Below are 20,420 nucleotides of genomic sequence, written 5' to 3'. Positions count from 1 at the left end.
CCGTTTACCTCCAGTCTTTGTGCTAAGCTAGGCTAGCGGTGGGTGCGTCAGACAGAGTTACGGCACGCACAGAGATGAGAAGGGTGTGTATGGACTTATCTAACTCTGGGGGATACGGTGAATAAGCTAAAGTCCCAAAAAGTCAGCGTGTTCCTTTAAAGAAGAGCCACATTTAAATGAGATTCTGTTATTAAACACTGTAAGAACATTTTTCATACAAACTTCTTCATTCTAGGGATACATAGCAGACCAGATTATAAATATCCAAACATGGAATTCAACCCTGTCATGCTCCAATCAAAAATTCCCTTCACACTGTCCTTTTCCACAATCTTTCAAATGTACTGTAACGGTCGTTTCTGTCTTGTATCATCACATAAGAATTTCATTGCCTCAAAAGAAGAATCTCATACACATGAGGTAGCCTCAAATTTCTCACACTTGATAGTATCGTCCTCATCTGCATTTAAAACTTGTCAAACATAAAACAAAACAAGTCACGGCATGATTCCGCTTCCTTTTCCAGTAGCTCTTCTCTCAACGGCCCTCACACTTTCTCTCTCCAAGCTTTTTAAGTCTCACACTTTTCCTTTATACCCTTCCTGCAGAAGCTAATGATTTACAGCTAGAAGACAAGTGCTTGAATTAACATGACAAGAACCTGAGTCAATGTGCAATCCTTGAGCCAAATAACACGCCAATCCACATAGGTGTGATGAAGAGGGCTCCAGAGATACATTAGCATCGGAATTAAAAGGGGGGGAAAGCTCCCTATGTGTGGTTTCATCTTACTTTGTAAAGAAAAAAGGTTGTGACAGTTTATTTGAAGATGTTATGCTCTAAAGTCAGTGTTGCTGTGCTCTGGGTTTTCAACAGAAGAGCTGATCTAAGTGCTGATAAGAGTTACAGGGTTTGGCATTAACTTTTTTGCTCACCAGCCACTGTGGTTAGTAGTTTTCCAAAGATACTAGCCTCTCAGCATTTTCACTGGCCACAATTTCGACATCAATACATGGGGAAAAACTGCCATATAGATATTTTTAACATTATCTCATAATTTGGCAGTAGGAATATTGACGTAATGACCTAATGCACTGATCCATTATCCTGTTACACATGCGTTTTCTTTCTCAACTCTTTACGTTCACTTTAGACTTAACTGACCGTGTTTACGTGAATACTCGCTAAGACCGGCATTTTGACATTATTTTGTGTGTATTTGATTGTGTAATCGCAATAAGCAGAGAAAAATAACTCAATTTAGTACACACTTTGTGTGTGAGCACAAAATCAGCGGGAATGAGTAAAATTATGTGAAAACCGCGCAATCAAATTCAAGCCCTGTAACACCAACAATATTCATCCGGAGCAAATGAAACGAGTGAGTGAGGAGAGGCGGGTTTGTGTGTCACTCGCTGTCAGAGAGATGAGAGAGCGAGAAAGAACAGCTGTTATCATGTATGTTAAAATGATTATTGGACGAGTTTCAGATATTTCAGTATCTTTATGTATCGAAAAATCTGTATTTTTGACAACACTACACTTAGTTTATTATATCAGATGCCTTTTTAAAAGACTAAATCAAAAATGAATATATTATAAATAAAATTCAACCCGCCAAAGTGGCTGGTAGGAGTGACTGTGTTACACACCACTGCTGAAACACACCTTTATTTGGTGGATTGGCGGGTGTTAATGTCAAGCCCTGGTTACTACTACTTTACTAAAAGTTCAGTATAGTGTTTTCATGGTACAGTGATGATATCAGATAGTGATAGTCTGATATACCTACTGAATGATTATTTACAGTACAATGCTATTTACTCCAAAGGTAGCTACTTGGAATAGACTGGACTTTTCCATATTGTTTCCACTAATCATGAACCCAGAGAATGATTTTTGTATCCATTTTTGTATTAGATATTCCATAATTTCCATGACTTTTCCAGCTTTAGACAATGGACTTTTTTCTTTTTTCTGATATTTATAAATTTTCCATGCAGAGGGACCCTGTAAGTAGACTACTTCAAAGAATACAATGGTAGGCAACATGTCAAAAAAGCTGTAGACTAATTAGATCAGTAGCCTAAAGGTAGCAATTTCAATATGGGACTTTTTCTTAAAAACACTATTAATTTTGTTAAAAGGGAAAAGTCCATTTAAAGAGCTCTCTAAACAGTTCGCTATTTATCACAGAGCATAACTTCAAGAGTAAAAAATGTGCAACATTAGGCTACACAACCTAAATACAACGACCTAACTAACTGAACAGAGAAGACGGACAAAATATTATCGTAAAAGTATGTAGGTTTTTCGTCCCAAAATGTTTTTTATTTTATTTTGGACCGGCATGGTGAATTGTCCTATAGTGGAGGGGTGCTTGTGGAGGAGGTGCTCTGAGAGGAGGAGACTGTTCCTCCAGTCGCATTGACCACACATCTGCTGCGAGCTGAGGACTGAACACCTCGTACCAACTTCTTGGATTTGCCGAGATTTTTTTTTCTCATCTCGAACGCGCTCGCCGCGGGTTTCGCGATTATTTTGACAAACTACTCCGCGATTTTCATGCATTCGCCATCGGATAAGTAGCACGATGTTCACTCGTTGAGTTGGCATATGATTGCATTCAAACATCGCTTTTATTTCACAGGATTTTTATGTTTTTAAAGATCGGCTACTAAGGTCGTGGTGGATTGACTGTCGGAGATCAGAATTCGGTGGTTGGATGAGGACGTCGATGTGATTTAAACCCCAGCCGAATACGAACATTTATTTCTCACTGCTCGTGAACGAAGTGGCCTATCGAATTTGTTTTAATTGGTGGATTTTAAAAAGCCATCCCATTTCAGAGGGGAAAATTAGGACAAGTCGACCGACACCCCTCACAAAGGGGTTCCGCACAGCCGAGCGAACGGCATGTTGTTACTCCGTATGTTTTTGGCAAAACTGGCGCGTAGATAAAGAGGTCGTTTGGGAGATTTTGTGATATTTGAAGACATGGACATTATTTTGCCATTCGATTTGCATATAAAGTTATAAGTGATTTTTAAACTCTTTTTTTTTTTAACCTTTCGATTTAAATGTTGATCAGCTGAATTTGTGTTTCTATAACAAACTTCACTGATACAGTTGATTTCGTTTTCTCCATATGATAGTCTGAAGCTAAAAGTTCCCCCCCCCCCCCCCCCCTCTCGTGACTTGGTGGCTTTTCTCTGTACTGTGAAGAATCCCACCGTGCGATTGTTCATTCCTGATGGGTACAAGACCCAGCTGACGATTCTTGAACCTTCACACTGTTTGCCCATCTTTGTAAACATTCCCCAGTGAAACACTCGTGATTCCACGATGGAGCTCTTCTTCTCCAGGAATGTGTCTGTGCTCTGGATTATCCTGCTGGAGTTCCTGCTCAAATCAGTGGCGGAGGAAGGTAACTCACTCATTTTTATTAAAACGCAACTACCTGTTGGCTCCTTAAAGATTAAGACGGATTGCTCTATAAAAGTGTTATAACATTTGATGTTAACCAATGATCTATGGGCTATAGCCCTATATAAAACAAGAGCATTTTTTTTTATTCACTGCATGCAATGTTTTGTCTGGCCATCCCTGATAGCACACATAGCTAGCAAAGATGTATATTTGATGTGCGTAGATAATGTTTTTTGAGTGTTTGCACATCTGCAATATCCTACGTCTATAAGATGTTTCCTGTCAGATGTTATAGTCCTATAGACATTTAGAAGATTTCAGAAGTTTATGATTTACAATTTGTAAAACTGCTTTTTAAAAGATGTGTATCAGATGTTAGTACACAACAGATATTTTCCAGATTAAGCGCTCTTAAAAAGACATCTAGAAGACGTATGCCTATTTGTGCTATCTGGGATTAAGACCTGATGTTTTACAAGCTCAGGACTGAGAAAGCATTCAAAGTGTATTCGATGGCTAGTTAGCAGTACTCTGGGTTATGCATAGGCTAAATACTGAATTTATTACACATGGTCTGTTTTATTACTTAGGAGAGGCACTGTGAGATTGAGAGTTATTAAACGCTTTTGTTTGTTGTAGTTGGCGTGTTTGTTTAGCTTTATTGATGCAAGGAACAATTGAATAGACTGGTTTTGTTATTGTTTTATTTCTCCTTAAATTAATCCGTTTTTTATACAAAGGGACTCCTCCAAACGGGTTGGTTCGGGGTGTCACTTGAAAAGTAATAATTATCTCCTAGAAAGAGCGAATGTAAAATGGAGACAACGTAGAAGTGCACTTATAATGGTCGCTACACCCCTGCATTCACATCTTCCCGTTTAAAGTGCTCTTTAATAATCAATATAATTACTATGCTCCTGTAATCACTATAGACTATGCATTTAATAACATTGATTTCATTCTTAAGCCATTCCTTTGTCTTCTTCAGTCCTTTGAAAATTGCCATTGGGTGGATCAAACAGGAGGCACAATAAGTGCAGCTCAAGTAACACGCAAATGTTAAATTACAAAGAGGATGGGCGATATATGGACGTCTTGGGTCGATAGAAATTTGAGTCTTGTAATTGTCGGGGGACATTCCATCCAGTAACCTCAATAAGTAGTCATTCGATCAATAGAGTGATGAATGGTTGTTCATGGAGGTTTCAGCCTGCAATGTAAAAAAGACAGAGAAAGTTGGGTTTGAGGATATGTGGTAAAGGTGACTGCACGCATACCTGTTGTAAGTCTACCGGTTTGCCGCAGGCTGCTTAATCGATGGCGGATGGACGATTCGGATTAGTTCCGCATTACATGGCGCTGTGCACACACCTGCTCCCCGCTTGCCGAAATCAATTAACCGACCTGTGTGACAGACACGCACAGGTGATGCTCCTCCAACAGCAACGCTGTCCAATTAATGAGTTATTGACGCATTTCTGTCGCGGTAATTAGCAGATGAGTGTCAGAAAACCCGCAGCTTGCGCTCTCAAGTGAGCAACGCGTTCAATCCGGAACGGAGACTGCAGAATGCTCTCTTTATGCTATTTGAGTTAAGAACTTTAATGTACCGTACACGAAGCAGTATTTTGCAATAATTAATTAAATATAGCTTAGCTATATTTTTAAGTAGGGCCTAACAAAGATAACTTTTCCCCTTCCTTGTTCAGGCCTTTTTCGCGGTAAAATGAAACCTCTTAGTTATTCGAATATTCGTCTTTGTGTCTCTACTTAGAATTGTGACAGTAAAAGAAGCTTGTTTCCACTACAGAATAATGCAATTTAAAACATAATTATGACTTTTTATCTCACAATTCTGACCATTTTTCTCACAAATGCGGGTTTATATCATTCAATTCTGAGAAAAAGCATAAAAATTGCAAGATAAAAAGGCGCAATCACCTTTTTTTATATTCAGTGGCAGAAACAAGCTTCCATTGGAAACAGTTGGCTTCCAAGGAAAAACTTGTTGTCCATTACCTTTAAAAAGCAACTCTAATTTAATCTCTTTACTTTACTTGCTTTATTGGTGATTGCTTATAGTTCTCACAGTTTATGTTGTTGTTGTTTTATTAACACATTGAGCTTCTCTCGAAAATTCTCTTTTACTGTTGTAGATGTGTTTTTTTGTTTTGTTGCAATGAACTATTCTTGGAAAATGATGAAAAAAGTTAAAAACTTGAAGACAAGCATGTTTTAAAGCAACTTATGTTGGCCTGTGACCGTTTTTAGACCCTATCTGTGATTTGATTAGTTTGTGCCATAATGAAAACTATATATATATATATATTATTATTATTTTTATGTGTCGTTTTATTCTAATTTGGCAAGTCATTTGCAATTTTGGCCCTGGTTTCACACCAGAATTTTGCTCAAATGAATGTCCAACTCATTAACTGTACCCAATAATTGTCTGAGGTTGGGGAGGGGTTGCTTTGGCAAGTTGTAAAGACTAATATGGTGAAGTCAGTAACAGAAGCAGCAGGAGGGAGATTGGATTTGATTCTGTAGTAACTCAAACCCCTGTGTGAGATTAAACTAATGCCAGATCTGTGAGGATCACTGCACTGATCTCTAATTCCCTTTGTGAGGAAATATCAGCTATAAAGAGAGAGAGGTAACAATGGCTTTCATGTGAGGTCAGAGCTCAGGAACTCTTCTGTCTTCCGTCTTCTGTTACCCTGGAGCAAAAAAGAGCTTATCCATTTCACCTTCTGTCACTTATTCACAATTTCTCACTGTCTCACTCATCTCATCTGTGTGTGTCTCTCTCTGTTATACGCACATGTGTTCAGTCTCATGTATTTGCTATGTTTGGAATGGAATACTTGTGTACTATGCAGTGTGGACACTGTCTTCTGTTTTTTTAACTGCATGTGAAGCTATATACAATGAACTTCTCATGCATAGCTACACTCTTATCACATGGCCACACTAAGCAACAGTTGATTGCCTTTTTTAATCCAATTTTGGCAGTCCAATCATGTCATTTAGCTTCAGTTTTACCAAGTAGATGGTCAACTATGTATTAAATGCATACAAGAAACTTGCTTACTGTGTACAGTATTCATACGGCAGTAATAGTAAGAATAGTTGTCATGTGTCCTTCTCAACATACATGTTAAAGGGATAGTTCACCCAAAAATGAAAATCCTGTCATCATTTACTCACTCTCAAGTTGTTCCAAACCTGTATGAATTTCTTTCTTCTGTTGAACACAAAAGAAGATATTTTGAAGAATGTTGGTAGCAGTTGACTAGCCATTGACTTCCATTCTTTAAAAAAATCTTCTTTTGTGTTCAACAGAAGAAAGAAACTCATACAGGTTTGGAACAACTTGAGAGTGAGTAAGTGATGACAGGATTTAAATTTTTTTGGGTGAACTATTCCTTTAAGTGGTATTTCTGTGGTATATAAATGTGAGACTGAGATGCGCTTGGCCAGGCAGATACGGTCAAACACATTTTAAAAAGAAGCAAAATAGTGTGTTTTATTTATTATCTAATTTAGAATTTCATGTTTAATTCAATGGGTTACTGTCTGTTTCTTTGTGATTGTCTATTAAATTTATCAGCAATTTCTGAGTTAAAATTATTTCCATGCCAATTTATTTAAGTGTTGTGATGCAAAAAAATTCTTCTCTTCTTTTTGTGGTTCACCCGTTCTTTTTGGCCGTGGTGAAGTTTCCTCTGCTCCTCTCCCGCTGCAGAAATGCACATCCCTCCCCAGAAATCCTATTAAATGGAACTGATTTTTATAAGACGGGGATTTGCATTTAAAGCAGCGCTCTCCTCTCTCTCTCTCTCTTTGGTTGTTAATCCTGTGATTAGCCGCTTGAAGATTTAAACTGCAGCTCTGCGCTTCATCTCTAATCATCAATCCTGCACCTTTACTCTCTACAGAGTTTCAACAGTATGTTTGTCTCAAACCCAGAGAGATTCCTGTGTGTGTGTGTGTGTGTGTGTGTGTGTGTGTGTGTGTGTGTGCATGGCGGATTTCATGTGGAAGGAATCCTTTTTCAACTTTTTCAAATGTGTGTTTTTGTGTTTGAGTGTGTGGTTGGCATTGCCCCGGTTGCTGATCCAAACACTGTGCAGATTGATAGGATGATAACAGAGCTCAAGCAGACACTCTCTCTCTCGCTCTCTCTCTCTCTTTCATGTCTCTTCAGCCAGTGCATCAGTGTCAATACCGCCCTGATGGATGAGGGGCTGACAGCATAAGAGTCTCTCTTTTTATCCTTTTTCTCTCTGTCACCATCATTGAATCCCTCCTACACGCCTCTACAAGCGGTTGAGAAACACCATTTAGCATGAGAGGAGACCTTTAACCCTTCACAATCAGTGCAAAAGGAAGAGAACCGATCAGATGATGGAGGAACTCTAATAATGTAGTGGGTCATTTCTGTAAGTGGGCAGGCATTTGTGTGGTGACACATTTCATTGTATAGAGTTGCATAGAAAGGTTTGGAAGGATCATGGTCATGTAATCCAACCACTCTTCCAACAGTTGTCCAGGATTGATTCAAACCAAACCTATAGAGCCGATTAGAGACACTTTACAGCCCTGATTGGATCACACACTGCAAAAAATATGTCCTGAAATATTTTTTTCCAGTCTTGTTAACTGTAAAAATGACTAAATATCATTGAAGCACAATCCTTGGAGCAAAATTATGTAACAATCAAATTTGCTTTCAGAAAATCTTGTTGCCTTAAAATGATTAAGAATTTCATGCGTAATTGAAAAAATTAAGTTATGTGAACTTAATTGCACATATAAAAAAAAAAAATTTCAACTACGCATGGTTTAATTACTTATTTTAAGGCAATTGGTTTCCTCACTTTTTTAAGTTGTCAACTGATCACTTTTTACAGTGTACAGATATTTATGAAAAATAATAATATTTGCTGAAGTTAGGTGTGCCGCTGACGATTACTTCTTCCTCTAGTCATGTCGGGTCTGTTTCAACTTGTAAACCGAATCAACTTGTGCCAGACTTAAAAGATTACTTCACTCAGAAAGTTTCAGCATATTCTGTAATCATTTACTCAACATGATGTCATTCCAAACCTATAAGAGTTTTGTTTGTCTTTGAAACGCAAATGAAGACATTTGAATGAAATCTGAGAGATTTCTGTCCCTCTGTTGAAAGTCCATTCCGACAAATATTTGATATTTCAAAAAGTTCATAGAGAGATTGTAAAATAAATCCGTATATATATCGAGCAGTTTAATCCATTGATCAAGCCACATACACAGAGATCATTAAATATATATGTTTGATTATCACTATTTATATGTGAATGAAAGCCTAAATAAAAATCTCTTTATTAACTTTTTAAAGTGTGAAGGTTTTGGGTGAATGGACTTCCAATGGATGGACCAAAATCTCAGGTTACATTAAAAATATATGAATGTGTTTTGAAGATGAATGAAAGTCTAATGGGTTTGGAACAACAAGAGTGAGTAACTGATGACAGAATTTTCACTTTAACTCCATTTAGTCGAGTATAACATATGATTGTCAGTCCTGGAACATCATTCTTATCAACCAGGAACAGCTTGAACATCTACCTATAAGGTTTGTGGTATGGCTAGGGTCATGATTAGGTTTGAAACTATGATTGTTTGATAGTATTGTTGTTCTGCCAGAGGCATGTTTGTCTTCTTCACTTAGGAGTGCCGTTATGCCCGTCTATAATAATCCCTTCACTTCCACATTTTCAGTCTGTCAGATAGACTTCATAGAAATGAACTGCTGGATCTGGTATTAGTTGATTGAGCAGCTCAGGCAGTTTTGCTGCTCCTGAAATATACCTAATATACATATACCGAAACGCTTGGCTTGTGCGACATGTAGTATTTGACGGTGCACCAAAATGTGTGCTCTTTCAGAGATATTAGTACTCTGAATGTGTTCCCTCCAAACCAGAGCATTCAGCTAAATTGCCAAACACTTTTCTTACATCAAACTAAAAAAGCATTTTTGATTATGAAAATCCTATCCACTGGTTGGTTAATCTGCAGATTTACTATAAGACACTTTTAGTATCACTAAACACTAAAAACACCGTTAAAAACTCTTGTCCTGTTGCAAAATCATCTTGACATCTTTTAACCTGTTTCAATTCATCATTACAACTCTATTTATCTCTTAGTTACCCATGGGATGAACAAATTACTTGCTGACCAATTTTTCTCTTAGAATTGTATCACGGACATCTAAAAATCTAAAGTTGCAAGTTTCATAAGGAAATAAACAATGTGTTTCCAAGTAAGGAATATGAACCTTTTCCACTAATCTTGTCGTATATATCACATACTTTTCAAACACAGCACAGGCTTTCTTCTCTGAACCGTGTGTTAGTTCTCCCATTACGGCCCAGTGTGGGATCTCTTGTTATCCCCCCAAAAATGAGCCTGTTCTGTGCTTCTCCCAAGCTTGCTCTCCCCCACTGCCCCCCCGCCGGGGACTGCACATTCAAAGCCATTCGTCTTCTCTGCAGTTCACAGCACGTTCCTCCTGTTTCTGTTCTCCTTCTCTCTCTGTCCTGTATACCTGCGCGACCCCCTCCCTTTTCTTCCCCGATCCATCTTTACTGGTTGCGTTTTGTGATTTGTGCATATGATAAGAATGCTAATTAAAGCAAGACACTCCAGGCAAAGACATTGTTTTTGCACTGGTCAAGTTTGAGCCAATTTGGGCTATTTTGCTTCCATGACTTGTTTTCTTTTAGACTAGTGGAAAGAAAACGTCCAAAATACACATTTAAGTGTTTATTTTATTACACTTTATGTATTTGTATCTGCAGATTCAATTACAATACGTATCATTAAAGCCCATTTGAGTTTTTTTCTCCTGCAATGAGCCAGAAATCTCCACGTCAAGCACTTTATATTTCAAATTAAACTTTAGTTTTAATCCTAGAGGTTTTTTAAAGAGGTGTTTTTTTTTCAGATTGCACTCCTAAAACAATGTTGCTTTGAAAAGCACCACTAAATATGGGGATTTTGTTTTTTTCTTCTGTCTGTTGACAGTATTTTCTGATTAAGGGAGTGATAATAATTTAAGAGATATCCAAAATCCTCCTTGTAAAAACCTTTAACTCTAATATGTCGTCAACCTGGTTTTATCCAATGTTCATATTTCTGTTCTGGAAGTTTATGCAGATTAGTGCAGTTTCCCCGACAGCGTTTTAAAAAAAAAGTTCCCTGCCACCGACAGTATTTTTTAATAATTTTCAAAAAACTTTCATGGCCCCCAGAATATTTTGTTACATGAAAGAATATCTGAACATGCAATACATCAAAAGAAAGATCAGAGTCTCTGCTTATAAACAAACACACAACAAAACCTTTTTATTCTAGCTTCATTCATTCTTTTTTAGCAACACAAATGTGGCTAAGTTTAAAGGGTTCATGGCTTTTTTTTAAAAAACTACATTGTTTTCTGAGGTCAACTTATGACGTTCGCTTGGTTTTTACATTCAGAAACATCAAAATGAATAAGTAATAGGCTATTTTTTTTATTTTTCTACCCTGGTTTTGAGCCTAGCTCCTGAAACGCTCGGTTTTTATGGGCGTGCCGCATTGAAGACTTGGAAGTAAACGCCCACTGCTATGATTGCATAACAGTTTTGCATATTATAATGAGTTTCATGTAATGCGTGAATCGGTGGGCGGGGCTAAACAGGCAGTGTTGAAGTAGGCGTTGATCTTCTTCTGCGGAGGCGGGGTTTGATACCCTTTGACGTCAGAGATCCCCACTTTGAAAAACCTGTCGTTCGCTGTGCCTGGTGTCAATAGAAGCTCTTATTGGACTAACAAGGAAGTTTTCAGTTCTGAAACTTACAGGATATTCTTATAGTATGATGACCTCTTATATGTCAAAAGCTCAAGGAAAATTAGATTTCTCAGTTCATCACCCCTTTAATTAAAAAAGCAACATTTCAAACAAGCTTTTTTGTTGAAGACTACAACGTGCATAAGCAGTGCTTCTACTACTTGTTTCTGCTGCTTCTTTACCTGTGTTTCGATCAGAAGATTCAGGGTAACACTTTATTTTACAGTGTCTTTGTTACATATGTTACATGTACTTACCATAGTAATAACAGTAAATTATGCATAATTACATGCAAATAGCCCTCAACCAAATCCTAATCCTATCCTAACCCTATAGTAAGTACATGTAGTTGCTTAATATTACTCAGTACTTAAATATATAATTACACTGTAACAATGACACCTTAAAATAAAGTGTAACCAGATTCAGTACTCTTTCAGACGACGCGTATAATAACTCCGCCTATAACAGTGAAAACATGGAAAGCCAGGAAATTCTGTCAATGGCGAGGAAAGAGTTAAATAGAAATGCGTAATTGGCATTTTTAAACAACATTTCAGAAAACTTGTATAACAAAGAAATGCCTTAATGTACCGTGATTAATCGACTATAGGGAAAGTATGGTGATATCTATTAGTTGTTTTTTAAGCCACATGTTTTGCCTTGCCTTAAATCCATAAGCTGCCCTAAACGTAATGTAAAAAACTGATTGGTTGATGTGAATGTTGCACACATCCTATTTTAGTAAATCACATTAAACACTATGAACATAGGTCCTTGTGAATTAATTACACTGATTAATGCGTTGACAGATAAACCGCAGGCATAATTTAATCATGAAGACCCTTTGTTTAGACAGATAATGAAAAACAGAGACACATTACTAAATGTTCCTCACTAAGGTCTCTGAGTGCCCTTAAAACAGGTCAGTGTGTGTGTGTGTGTGTGTGTGTGTGTGTGGGCATTGACAAACACATGGAGGCTTGTGTTTCCATACACACCCTGTAAAAAAGGAATTGTTGAGAGAACACAAAAATTCAACGCAACATGATGCATTCATGTTTTTAGGTTCTCTCAACTTCTGTCTTAAAAATAGTCATAAGTAACACTACTTTTTTGTCAATTTAAATGTGTTTGTTAAAATGCCTCATTCATCCAATAAATGAATCAAGGCAGCTTCAGATTTCTTGTTCAGGAAATTTTCCAATTGGAAACAACCATTGTTGGTCTGACAATGTTTTTTATGTAGTTCAAAGTAATTCATATTTCTTAATATTTGTGGCTCAAACGGTCCCAAAAGCAACGAAAATATGTTGTTGCTTTTTTATAGTTCAGAAAAACACGACATGGACTTGTATACACATTTATTTAGCTCAATGAGGGCATGCCAGAATTGTTTTTAATATAAAGTTAATTATAAATTCTACAGAATACCTCACACCCTAAGTATATCCCATTTCCATTTAATTAAAACAAAAACATTGTTTTTATAAATTAGGAAGTCCCCAAAGGAGGAGGTTTGATCATAAGTAGATCACTTCTGGGTACAAGTTTGTCCCCAAAGAATAGCTAAATAAACACACACATGACACGACTTGAAGAGGTCAGTATGCGAAGTCATAATGCATAATGTGTTTTTATAAGTGTGAGATTTTAGATTCGTTCTGGGTAAGCACACGTTGCCTTCGCTCTCTGATCTTCAGTGAAAGCTGGGGAAGAAATTGAGGGATCAGGAAAGAAAGGAGATGGAGGAAACAAAAGATTGAAAGAGGAGAGTCATGCAGAGAGTGTATTATGTATCAGATATCTGCTGGGGTTATACTGGGTCAGTGTGTGTGTGTGTGTGTGTGTGTGCGCGTGCAACAGACAGGAACAGTCTGCTTTCTCTATTCACACACCAATCAAACCAGCACGGCTTCTGGCTGCCACTGACACTTACTCAATGTGTGTGTGTGTTGGAGTGGATATGATTAAGGGTCAGTTTTTGTGTGTGTGTGTGTGTGTGTGTGTTCATGATGTACCGTGTGAGCAGCCATATGGGGATATAATGATAATAAAAGCTGTGATGTTCGCTGATGGCCTGCACATCAATAGAGCTCGAGAGTTCAACAGATTGCAAAGGAAGTCCTTGGCTATGCTGGGAATGAAATATTAGTTTACAGCATATGTGCACTCAGAATACACTGCATACGGCCTGGTATATATTTGAACAGTTTTTGCTATTTTATACAATTTTGTGTGTAAAATATTTAACTTTTACCTGATTATTGATTAATAAATCAAGAAATAGGTGTTGGTTCATCACATCCGGAAATGTAAGGATTAATGATAATGATAATGTAATGTATATGATAGGGATACAGTAGTAGGCTACTGTATATATATGCACATTTAGGTGAATGTAGATCCTTATACAGATAACAAAAGCCAACAGATGTTGTGCATAGTATATGCTACAATAATAGTATGATGATCTATTTTTGGACATGGGTGCTCTTTTAGAAAAACAACAAGGCCCAAAACATACTTTATTTACAGTAGGTCTGAACTGTAACGATTCTAACTACCCAAGCTTGATTTCAAGTATCTTCCTTCCAAATTAAATTCTTAATGCATTGGATGTAAACGCAACACACACACAATAGCAATAATCAGTTTACTGTTTCAGGTCATATACTATCATACAAACATTTGAAGCAAACTCATATGTAGGGCTGCAGAGATGACGTATTTGTGTAAGACAAAACCCGAGTTTTAGCACTTCCTGAAGTCAATGGGTTTTGGTTAAATGCCTGCAATAACGTCTGTGGTGAACAAAAGCTCAAGATATTTTCACGTTTTATTCTACAACATAAAATACATCAGTAATACCCCTTGTGCTTTACTTGTCTTGAAAAAGGCAGTTGCTAATAAATATCTAAATGGGACTAAAGAGGTTGTCGGGACATTAAACTTCATCACTAACTTCCGGGTCGGCCTACACAAATATGTAATCTCTGCAGGGTTGTGTCGTAAGCACTGAAGTTTGCCATTGCCACAGTAACGCAATAACACGAGTTAAATATGAACAACAGGGACATGCGCTTTCAATGCACTTGGCAAGCATTTGCATACACAATGTTTCAGGCTTTCCTATTTTTTGTGTGTCAAAAGGCAAACAATTTCTGTATTTCTCTCTCTCTCTCTCTTTCATTTTCCCCCAACAGCAATACAAGTGCAAACACTGTCTAGTGTGTGTTTGCTCATCGGCTGAATGCTAGGAAACGGATCCACATTCAAAGATGCGTCAGCCAAATGAAGTATGTAAACGAGTTGAGACGAGAGAAGGATTGTTCATTTGTTTAGCGTGGACTTAGGAGCGGTCCACTTTCCTTTCACATATCACCGTCCAATGACGCTATAGAAAAAAAACAGAAGCATATTATTTCTCATGGCGGTCTATTTCAGAGACAAAGCCTTGTTTTCATGAGATGGCTTGAGAAGCTGCAGATGTTTCATCGCTTCAGTGAGTTAGGCTGGTCGGCTTATGCTTATGTAGTGAAAGGTTGTTTGTTTTGGTAAGTTTTTATTTTTTTGTAAATGCTCACAGTTTGCTTTTTCATAGCTCAGTAAGCCAAATAAAATATTAAAGATATCTTACTTGTTGGCCCTCTTTCTTAGGGGAATAGAAACTAATAATCGGATGGTCAACTTGTCCCTGGCTAATTGATAAGTGAAGTTGACTAGTGAGATTTTCTATTAGTTATATTGACTATTATACTATTTTTAGCTAATAAAAGTCATTCTTAGCATGTTAAAACCTCTTTAAAAATGGATTCTCTATATTGATCCCTTTGAAAGCTCCAACATATAATTTACAGTTTTTTCCAATTGCTAACACATAATTTTGCAAACTAGGCTGGTTTTATCAAAATATTAACACAATTCACAAAACCACACATACCTCATATATCCTGCAAAATGAAGCATCAAAATTGTCAGACTTTTGCACGAAATGGCACACACTTCATTCATATTAGCAGATTTTTGTCTAACCAACTACTCACTGTTGGGCATAATGAAAAGCACTCTCATCTTTAACATGCTTTGCCATAATACTAAAATAGTTCAAAGTGTAGAAAATTCTTCAGATTGTTCACATGCACAGAAATATTCGCAGATACACACACATGCTGTTGAAACATTAATTTTGTATTTTTCACCAAACAAGTTAGTGCAACATATGCACAGCAGAAATATTTACATTGGACTGAACAGAAATATGCTCACAAAAAAAAGATTGAAGTGTTAACAATGAAGCATTGAGGTGTTTGGTCAGGTGACACATGTATCGGCCAATCAGCTCATGGAGTGTCATTTTGAATGGCAGTGTTTTGAAATGGCAGACATGTGACTTTATGTCAGATTGTTGTGTGTTATGCAGAGAACCGTGTTCAGTGCTTTTAAAAAGTGACATTTTGAATTGCAAAATGTGTGTAAAGCAGAAAATGTGTTTAGACTTTTGGAGACTTGAAAAGAGGTTTTGCTCTCTGTGTGTCAGTTTTAATTTCATTATATTGTGTTAGCAATTGGAAAAAAACTGTAAGTACACTTTTAAAAGTGTACTTTCTTTAAAGTGCATTTTAAATCATTATGTTTTAATAATATTTTATCATGCTTTAAAGAAGTACATTTACTTTGATGTGTCGAGTAGCATACACGTAAAGTACTTGATTATAATTTTAACTGGAATGTGTTAGTCCGTATTACAGTTCAACTTAATATTTTTCAAATGTACAAAATTGCAAGAAATGAAAGAAAATACATGACATTTAAAGTATATTTCAGTTTACCATAAATGCTTATTTAGCAGTACACTTTAACCATATTTCAAAAGTAGAAGCAATTATGAAGTTACTTTAGATGCCCTACTTTAGTAGGTCAAAATTCCAGATAGTTGCATTTAATATAAATTTAAACTATAATCAATTTGAACTTAATTGCATTTAACGATTGTCTGAAAGCATTACATTCAGCGTGTATATTATTTACGTAATAACTATTCATGTTAAAAGTTTTCGCTTTTGATGAAAGATTACAAGGACAAACTGGTTTTCTTTGGAATAAGGTGAACTGATGAATTGTTGGCGATAAGACGAGGAATGTTCACTGAGAAAGTAAATACGATCCATTTTGCTCTCCTGTTGACTTTAACACGACTAATCGTTGAGACAGTGATTTTGCAAAGGTGTAGTTTTGTTCATCCCTGGCAGCATCAGTCGTCCAGGTGCGCTTCAGTAATTAAACTCTCAAACGTGTTGTCACGCTACAGTACTCATCTCTCTTCACTATCTGTTCATCTCCATCCATCTCTTTCTAATCCCTGTTTTCCCTTTCATCTCTCCTCTGCCACTCTTTCTCCTTGGCCTCTTTTTTTCACTCCCTTTCCATTTTACATCCCTCCCCCTCCTTTCTCTTTCTCCTCTCTTTCAGTAATTGGCACTGTCTCCTTTCCTTAATTAAAGTGAAAGACTAATTGTAGCCCGGTGCTGGTCTTCTGTCATTTACCTTTGAGAGAAAGTGAGGATGTGTCTATAATTACAGAGGTTTGGAGAGCAGATAGGAAACACTCAAGGCATGATATCCAACTCAAGGTCACGTACCACAGTGTGTTTTACAATCAAAAATTCCTGTTAGAAAAACACTTTAAACTTCTCTACGATAGCTTGGAGATCAAGTAGAGTCTTGGGAAAAAATATCCTAGCAATCTCACTAGTAAGTTCATCTCAATGATGTTTATGTTCTCGGATCTCAAAATATCAAGGTCTGGAGACTTTGATTTCTTTGATTTTCTTTGAAATTTCTCATCAAAATCTCCCAGGACTTAGTGAGCTTGTTCTCTTTCTTGCTGTCAGCAGATTTATACTTCTACTGTATATCAACAATTGTTTGACTTAAATATTTTGGGAGCTCCACCTGAGCGCCGGTGAAAAGCAACCTCTGAGCAATAGTTTTCCATAGGCTGGTGTGTTTTCTAGACACACACTCATACAGAAAACAGTCATAAACTAGACAGAAACATGAAGCAGACAAACACTCATTCTCGACTGCAGAGGTGAGAAACAAACGAGTCACACACACACGCGTCTTAACATGCCAACACGCTCAGACACAAACACAGAGTCCTGTTTGCCTTTATTCATATCCTCAAAGTCAGGAAATATCCGATTATTCAAACACATACACTACTGTTCGAAAGTTTGTGGTCAGGACATTTTTTTTTGTGTGTGTGTATTTGAAAGAAATTAATACTTTTATTCAACATTAGTGCATTAAATGGATCAAAAGTGACAGACATTACATTTATAATGTTACAAAAGATTTATATTTCAAATAAATGCTGTTCTTTTGAACTTTCTATTCATTGAAGAATCCTGACGACAAATGCATCACAGTTTCCACAAAAATATTATATGTTTTCAACATTGATAATAATCAGAAATGTTTCTTGAGCATCAAATCAGCATTTCTGAAGGATCATGTGACACCGAAGAGTAAATTCAACTTTGAATCACAGGAATAAATTACATTGTTCAAATTTCAAATTGTAATATTTCTCAAAATGATCAAATAAATGCAGCATTGATGAACATAAGATACTTCTTTAAAAACAATCTTCCCAATCCCAAACTTTCGAATGGTAGTGTACCAAGTTACCTGTTACTGACCTCTTAAAATTCATCAGTAGAAATAAAAGACAATTGTTGGATTTTCTGGAAAACATAACTCCGATAACTTGATGACAAATGTTCATATGAAATTTTTTGATTTTTCACTGCAGACCTTTGCATGTTGGCAAATTTGAGTGTATTTGAGACATTAAAATCTCTGAAACTTTATTGGGGTCTTTTTCTCAAAAATTGACTTTAAGTCACCATTAGCTCTCCATTTAAACTCATTGATTTATAGGAGATGAAGATATAAAAGTGAGTTTGCTACAGGTTTATCACTAAAGAGAGTAAGCGTCATGTGGTACGGTGTGTCTAAATGGGACCACTGCATTAAATGGGTCAAAAAAAACAAGCTCGGACAGAAATTGGCCACCGGGAGCTTAATCCATCAGAACAGCAGCCGGTGCTGGGGATGATATCAGGCCAAAGACTCACTGACAGGTGTGTGTGTGTGTGTGTGTGTGTGTGTGTGTGTCAGGTGAATGATAATCCATGTGTCAACTTTGGAGTCTCGCTGTGTCTAACCTATTTTTTTGAGGCGAGCCATAAGGGGAAACACACACACACACACACATGCACTTTTTCCTGCCCCATTATAAGTAATGATAGAGTAGACAGCAGGAGATAGTCCACTGTAATTACATAAAGGAACACACACACACACACACACACACACACAGACAGTGAAACAGACCATAATCTATCACATCACACATCGTAGTCCTCAGTAACCTGGTACCATACACACAAACTTCATGGATGAATGTCCAGGTCGTATTTCACACCAACAAGAAAAGACAAAAAGTGCCCCTATCATGCTATTTTAAAGGCTCCTAATCTGATTTTGGTGTCTCCTACAACATGTTTACAAGGTCCAAGGTCAAAAAACACTTTATTTTTCTCATAATATACAGTGAAGCATCACCTCTTTTCTCTGAAACGGTTCAAGGATCCGGTGTCTATAAACCCCGCCTCTCCGAGAGCCTGCTCTGCTCTGATTGGTCAGATGGCCCAGTCTGATGTGATTTTTAACTCTGTTCTGTTGTAACTCTATTTATCTGAACTTTGATCTTTGAAACTTTGCAGACCTTTTACAAACACAGACAGCGATAATAAAAACTATGTGAAAGGTAATATCCAAAAAGCATAATGGGGCACTTTAAGAAAATGAAGCCTATTCTTTAGACTGTCATTAATGTGAAGCAAATAACAAAACACAGCTTTAACAAAGATGAATCTTTGATCATATTTAATTTATACAGTGTACACTATAGTGTTATTTTATATTTAGGCCTAATTATTACATTTCTCTACCTGAATACTACATTTAGACTTTACTTGATTTGTAACTTTGTTGTGTTTTGTTGATCTATAATTGTAATTAGTGTATTTGTTCTTATTTTATTACTGACTGTTCACTTGCCTTTAATAAGTTTGAAATGTATTAGTTAGGCTAGTAGTTTTTGCTGTGATATCGAAGTACCTAAAGTGTGCTTTAAGTAATTAATAAAAGCAAATATTTGACCCTCCCCCACATTTCTTTTTTTCCTGCTGATCTGAAAAATGATCTGATCCGTGACTATTACGTAAATATTAAGTTCTCTATTACCGACAGCTGAACCGGTAACGTCGTAGCTTAACGATACTGCGATCTTTCATAATTTATCCGTTTAATACTGGGTTTCGGGACTCATCCCTAGTGAAATATGACCTGGGCATGTCGTGGACAGGTTTCATGGGATTCATGTGTGTGTGCATTTTAATTTAGATGAGCCTGTAATTTGTTTTTCCTCTGAACTCGGAGCAAAACTCGCAGTGGGAAATCACCGTCAGATATCCGGTGCCTCATCCCTCGGCCTCCGTCTCTCCCTCTTTTTTGCCCTCTTCTGCAAAAGCTCCCGCCCTGTGTCCTCCTCTCATCCCTCTTTCATCCTCCCGGGCGTCACTCGCTTTGATTCTCAGAGCTGGACGCCGGTTATCAGCCGTCCACAGCCTCTCGACATCAGAAGAGAGGAGGATGGAGGGAAGCACGGAGAGATAAAGAGTATGACGGATACATACGGGGTTATTGAGAAGAGAAATGAAAACGGACGGATGGCAAGAAAGGAATGTGAAATTTGAAAGCAGGAAAAGCAAAAGTGATGGGGGAAAGTAATGAAAGACAGAGGGAGAAATGTCTGGAAGATGGATGGCGTGTGTAGGTGTCACTGAGTGAAAAGCACATGTTAGTTTTCTCCCTGAGGCCATACAGGCTTAAATAACAGTTTTTGATTTTGATTTTTTAATATTGATGCGATTCTAAGGGTGAAAACCAACAACGGGAAGCTTCCAGTCCCCAAGACAAGTTGCGACCCAGATACATACAGATAGAGGCACATCAGGTGTTTGGAGTGGTG

General features: G+C 37.2%; 1 protein-coding gene across 2 annotated transcripts in view; it reads left to right on the top strand.

Annotated features, from left to right (window-relative positions):
• Positions 1 to 2,429: 2,429 nt before the first annotated feature.
• Positions 2,430 to 20,420, top strand: part of ephb4a (eph receptor B4a) — a 46,361-nt gene continuing 28,370 nt past the window's right edge. The window contains exon 1 of one of the 2 annotated variants that reach the window (XM_084113518.1): positions 2,430 to 3,427. In XM_084113518.1, coding sequence (XP_083969644.1) covers positions 3,346 to 3,427 — 82 coding nt within the window. In that variant the 5' untranslated portion in view covers positions 2,430 to 3,345. The remainder of the gene's footprint in view (positions 3,428 to 20,420) is intronic. The other variant, XM_084113519.1, reaches the window with a different exon arrangement.

The sequence above is a fragment of the Abramis brama genome (genome assembly GCF_963993115.1).
Source record: "Abramis brama genome assembly, chromosome: 5".
NCBI lineage: Eukaryota > Metazoa > Chordata > Actinopteri > Cypriniformes > Leuciscidae > Abramis > Abramis brama.
This window is presented reverse-complemented; position numbering and strand designations above follow the sequence as displayed.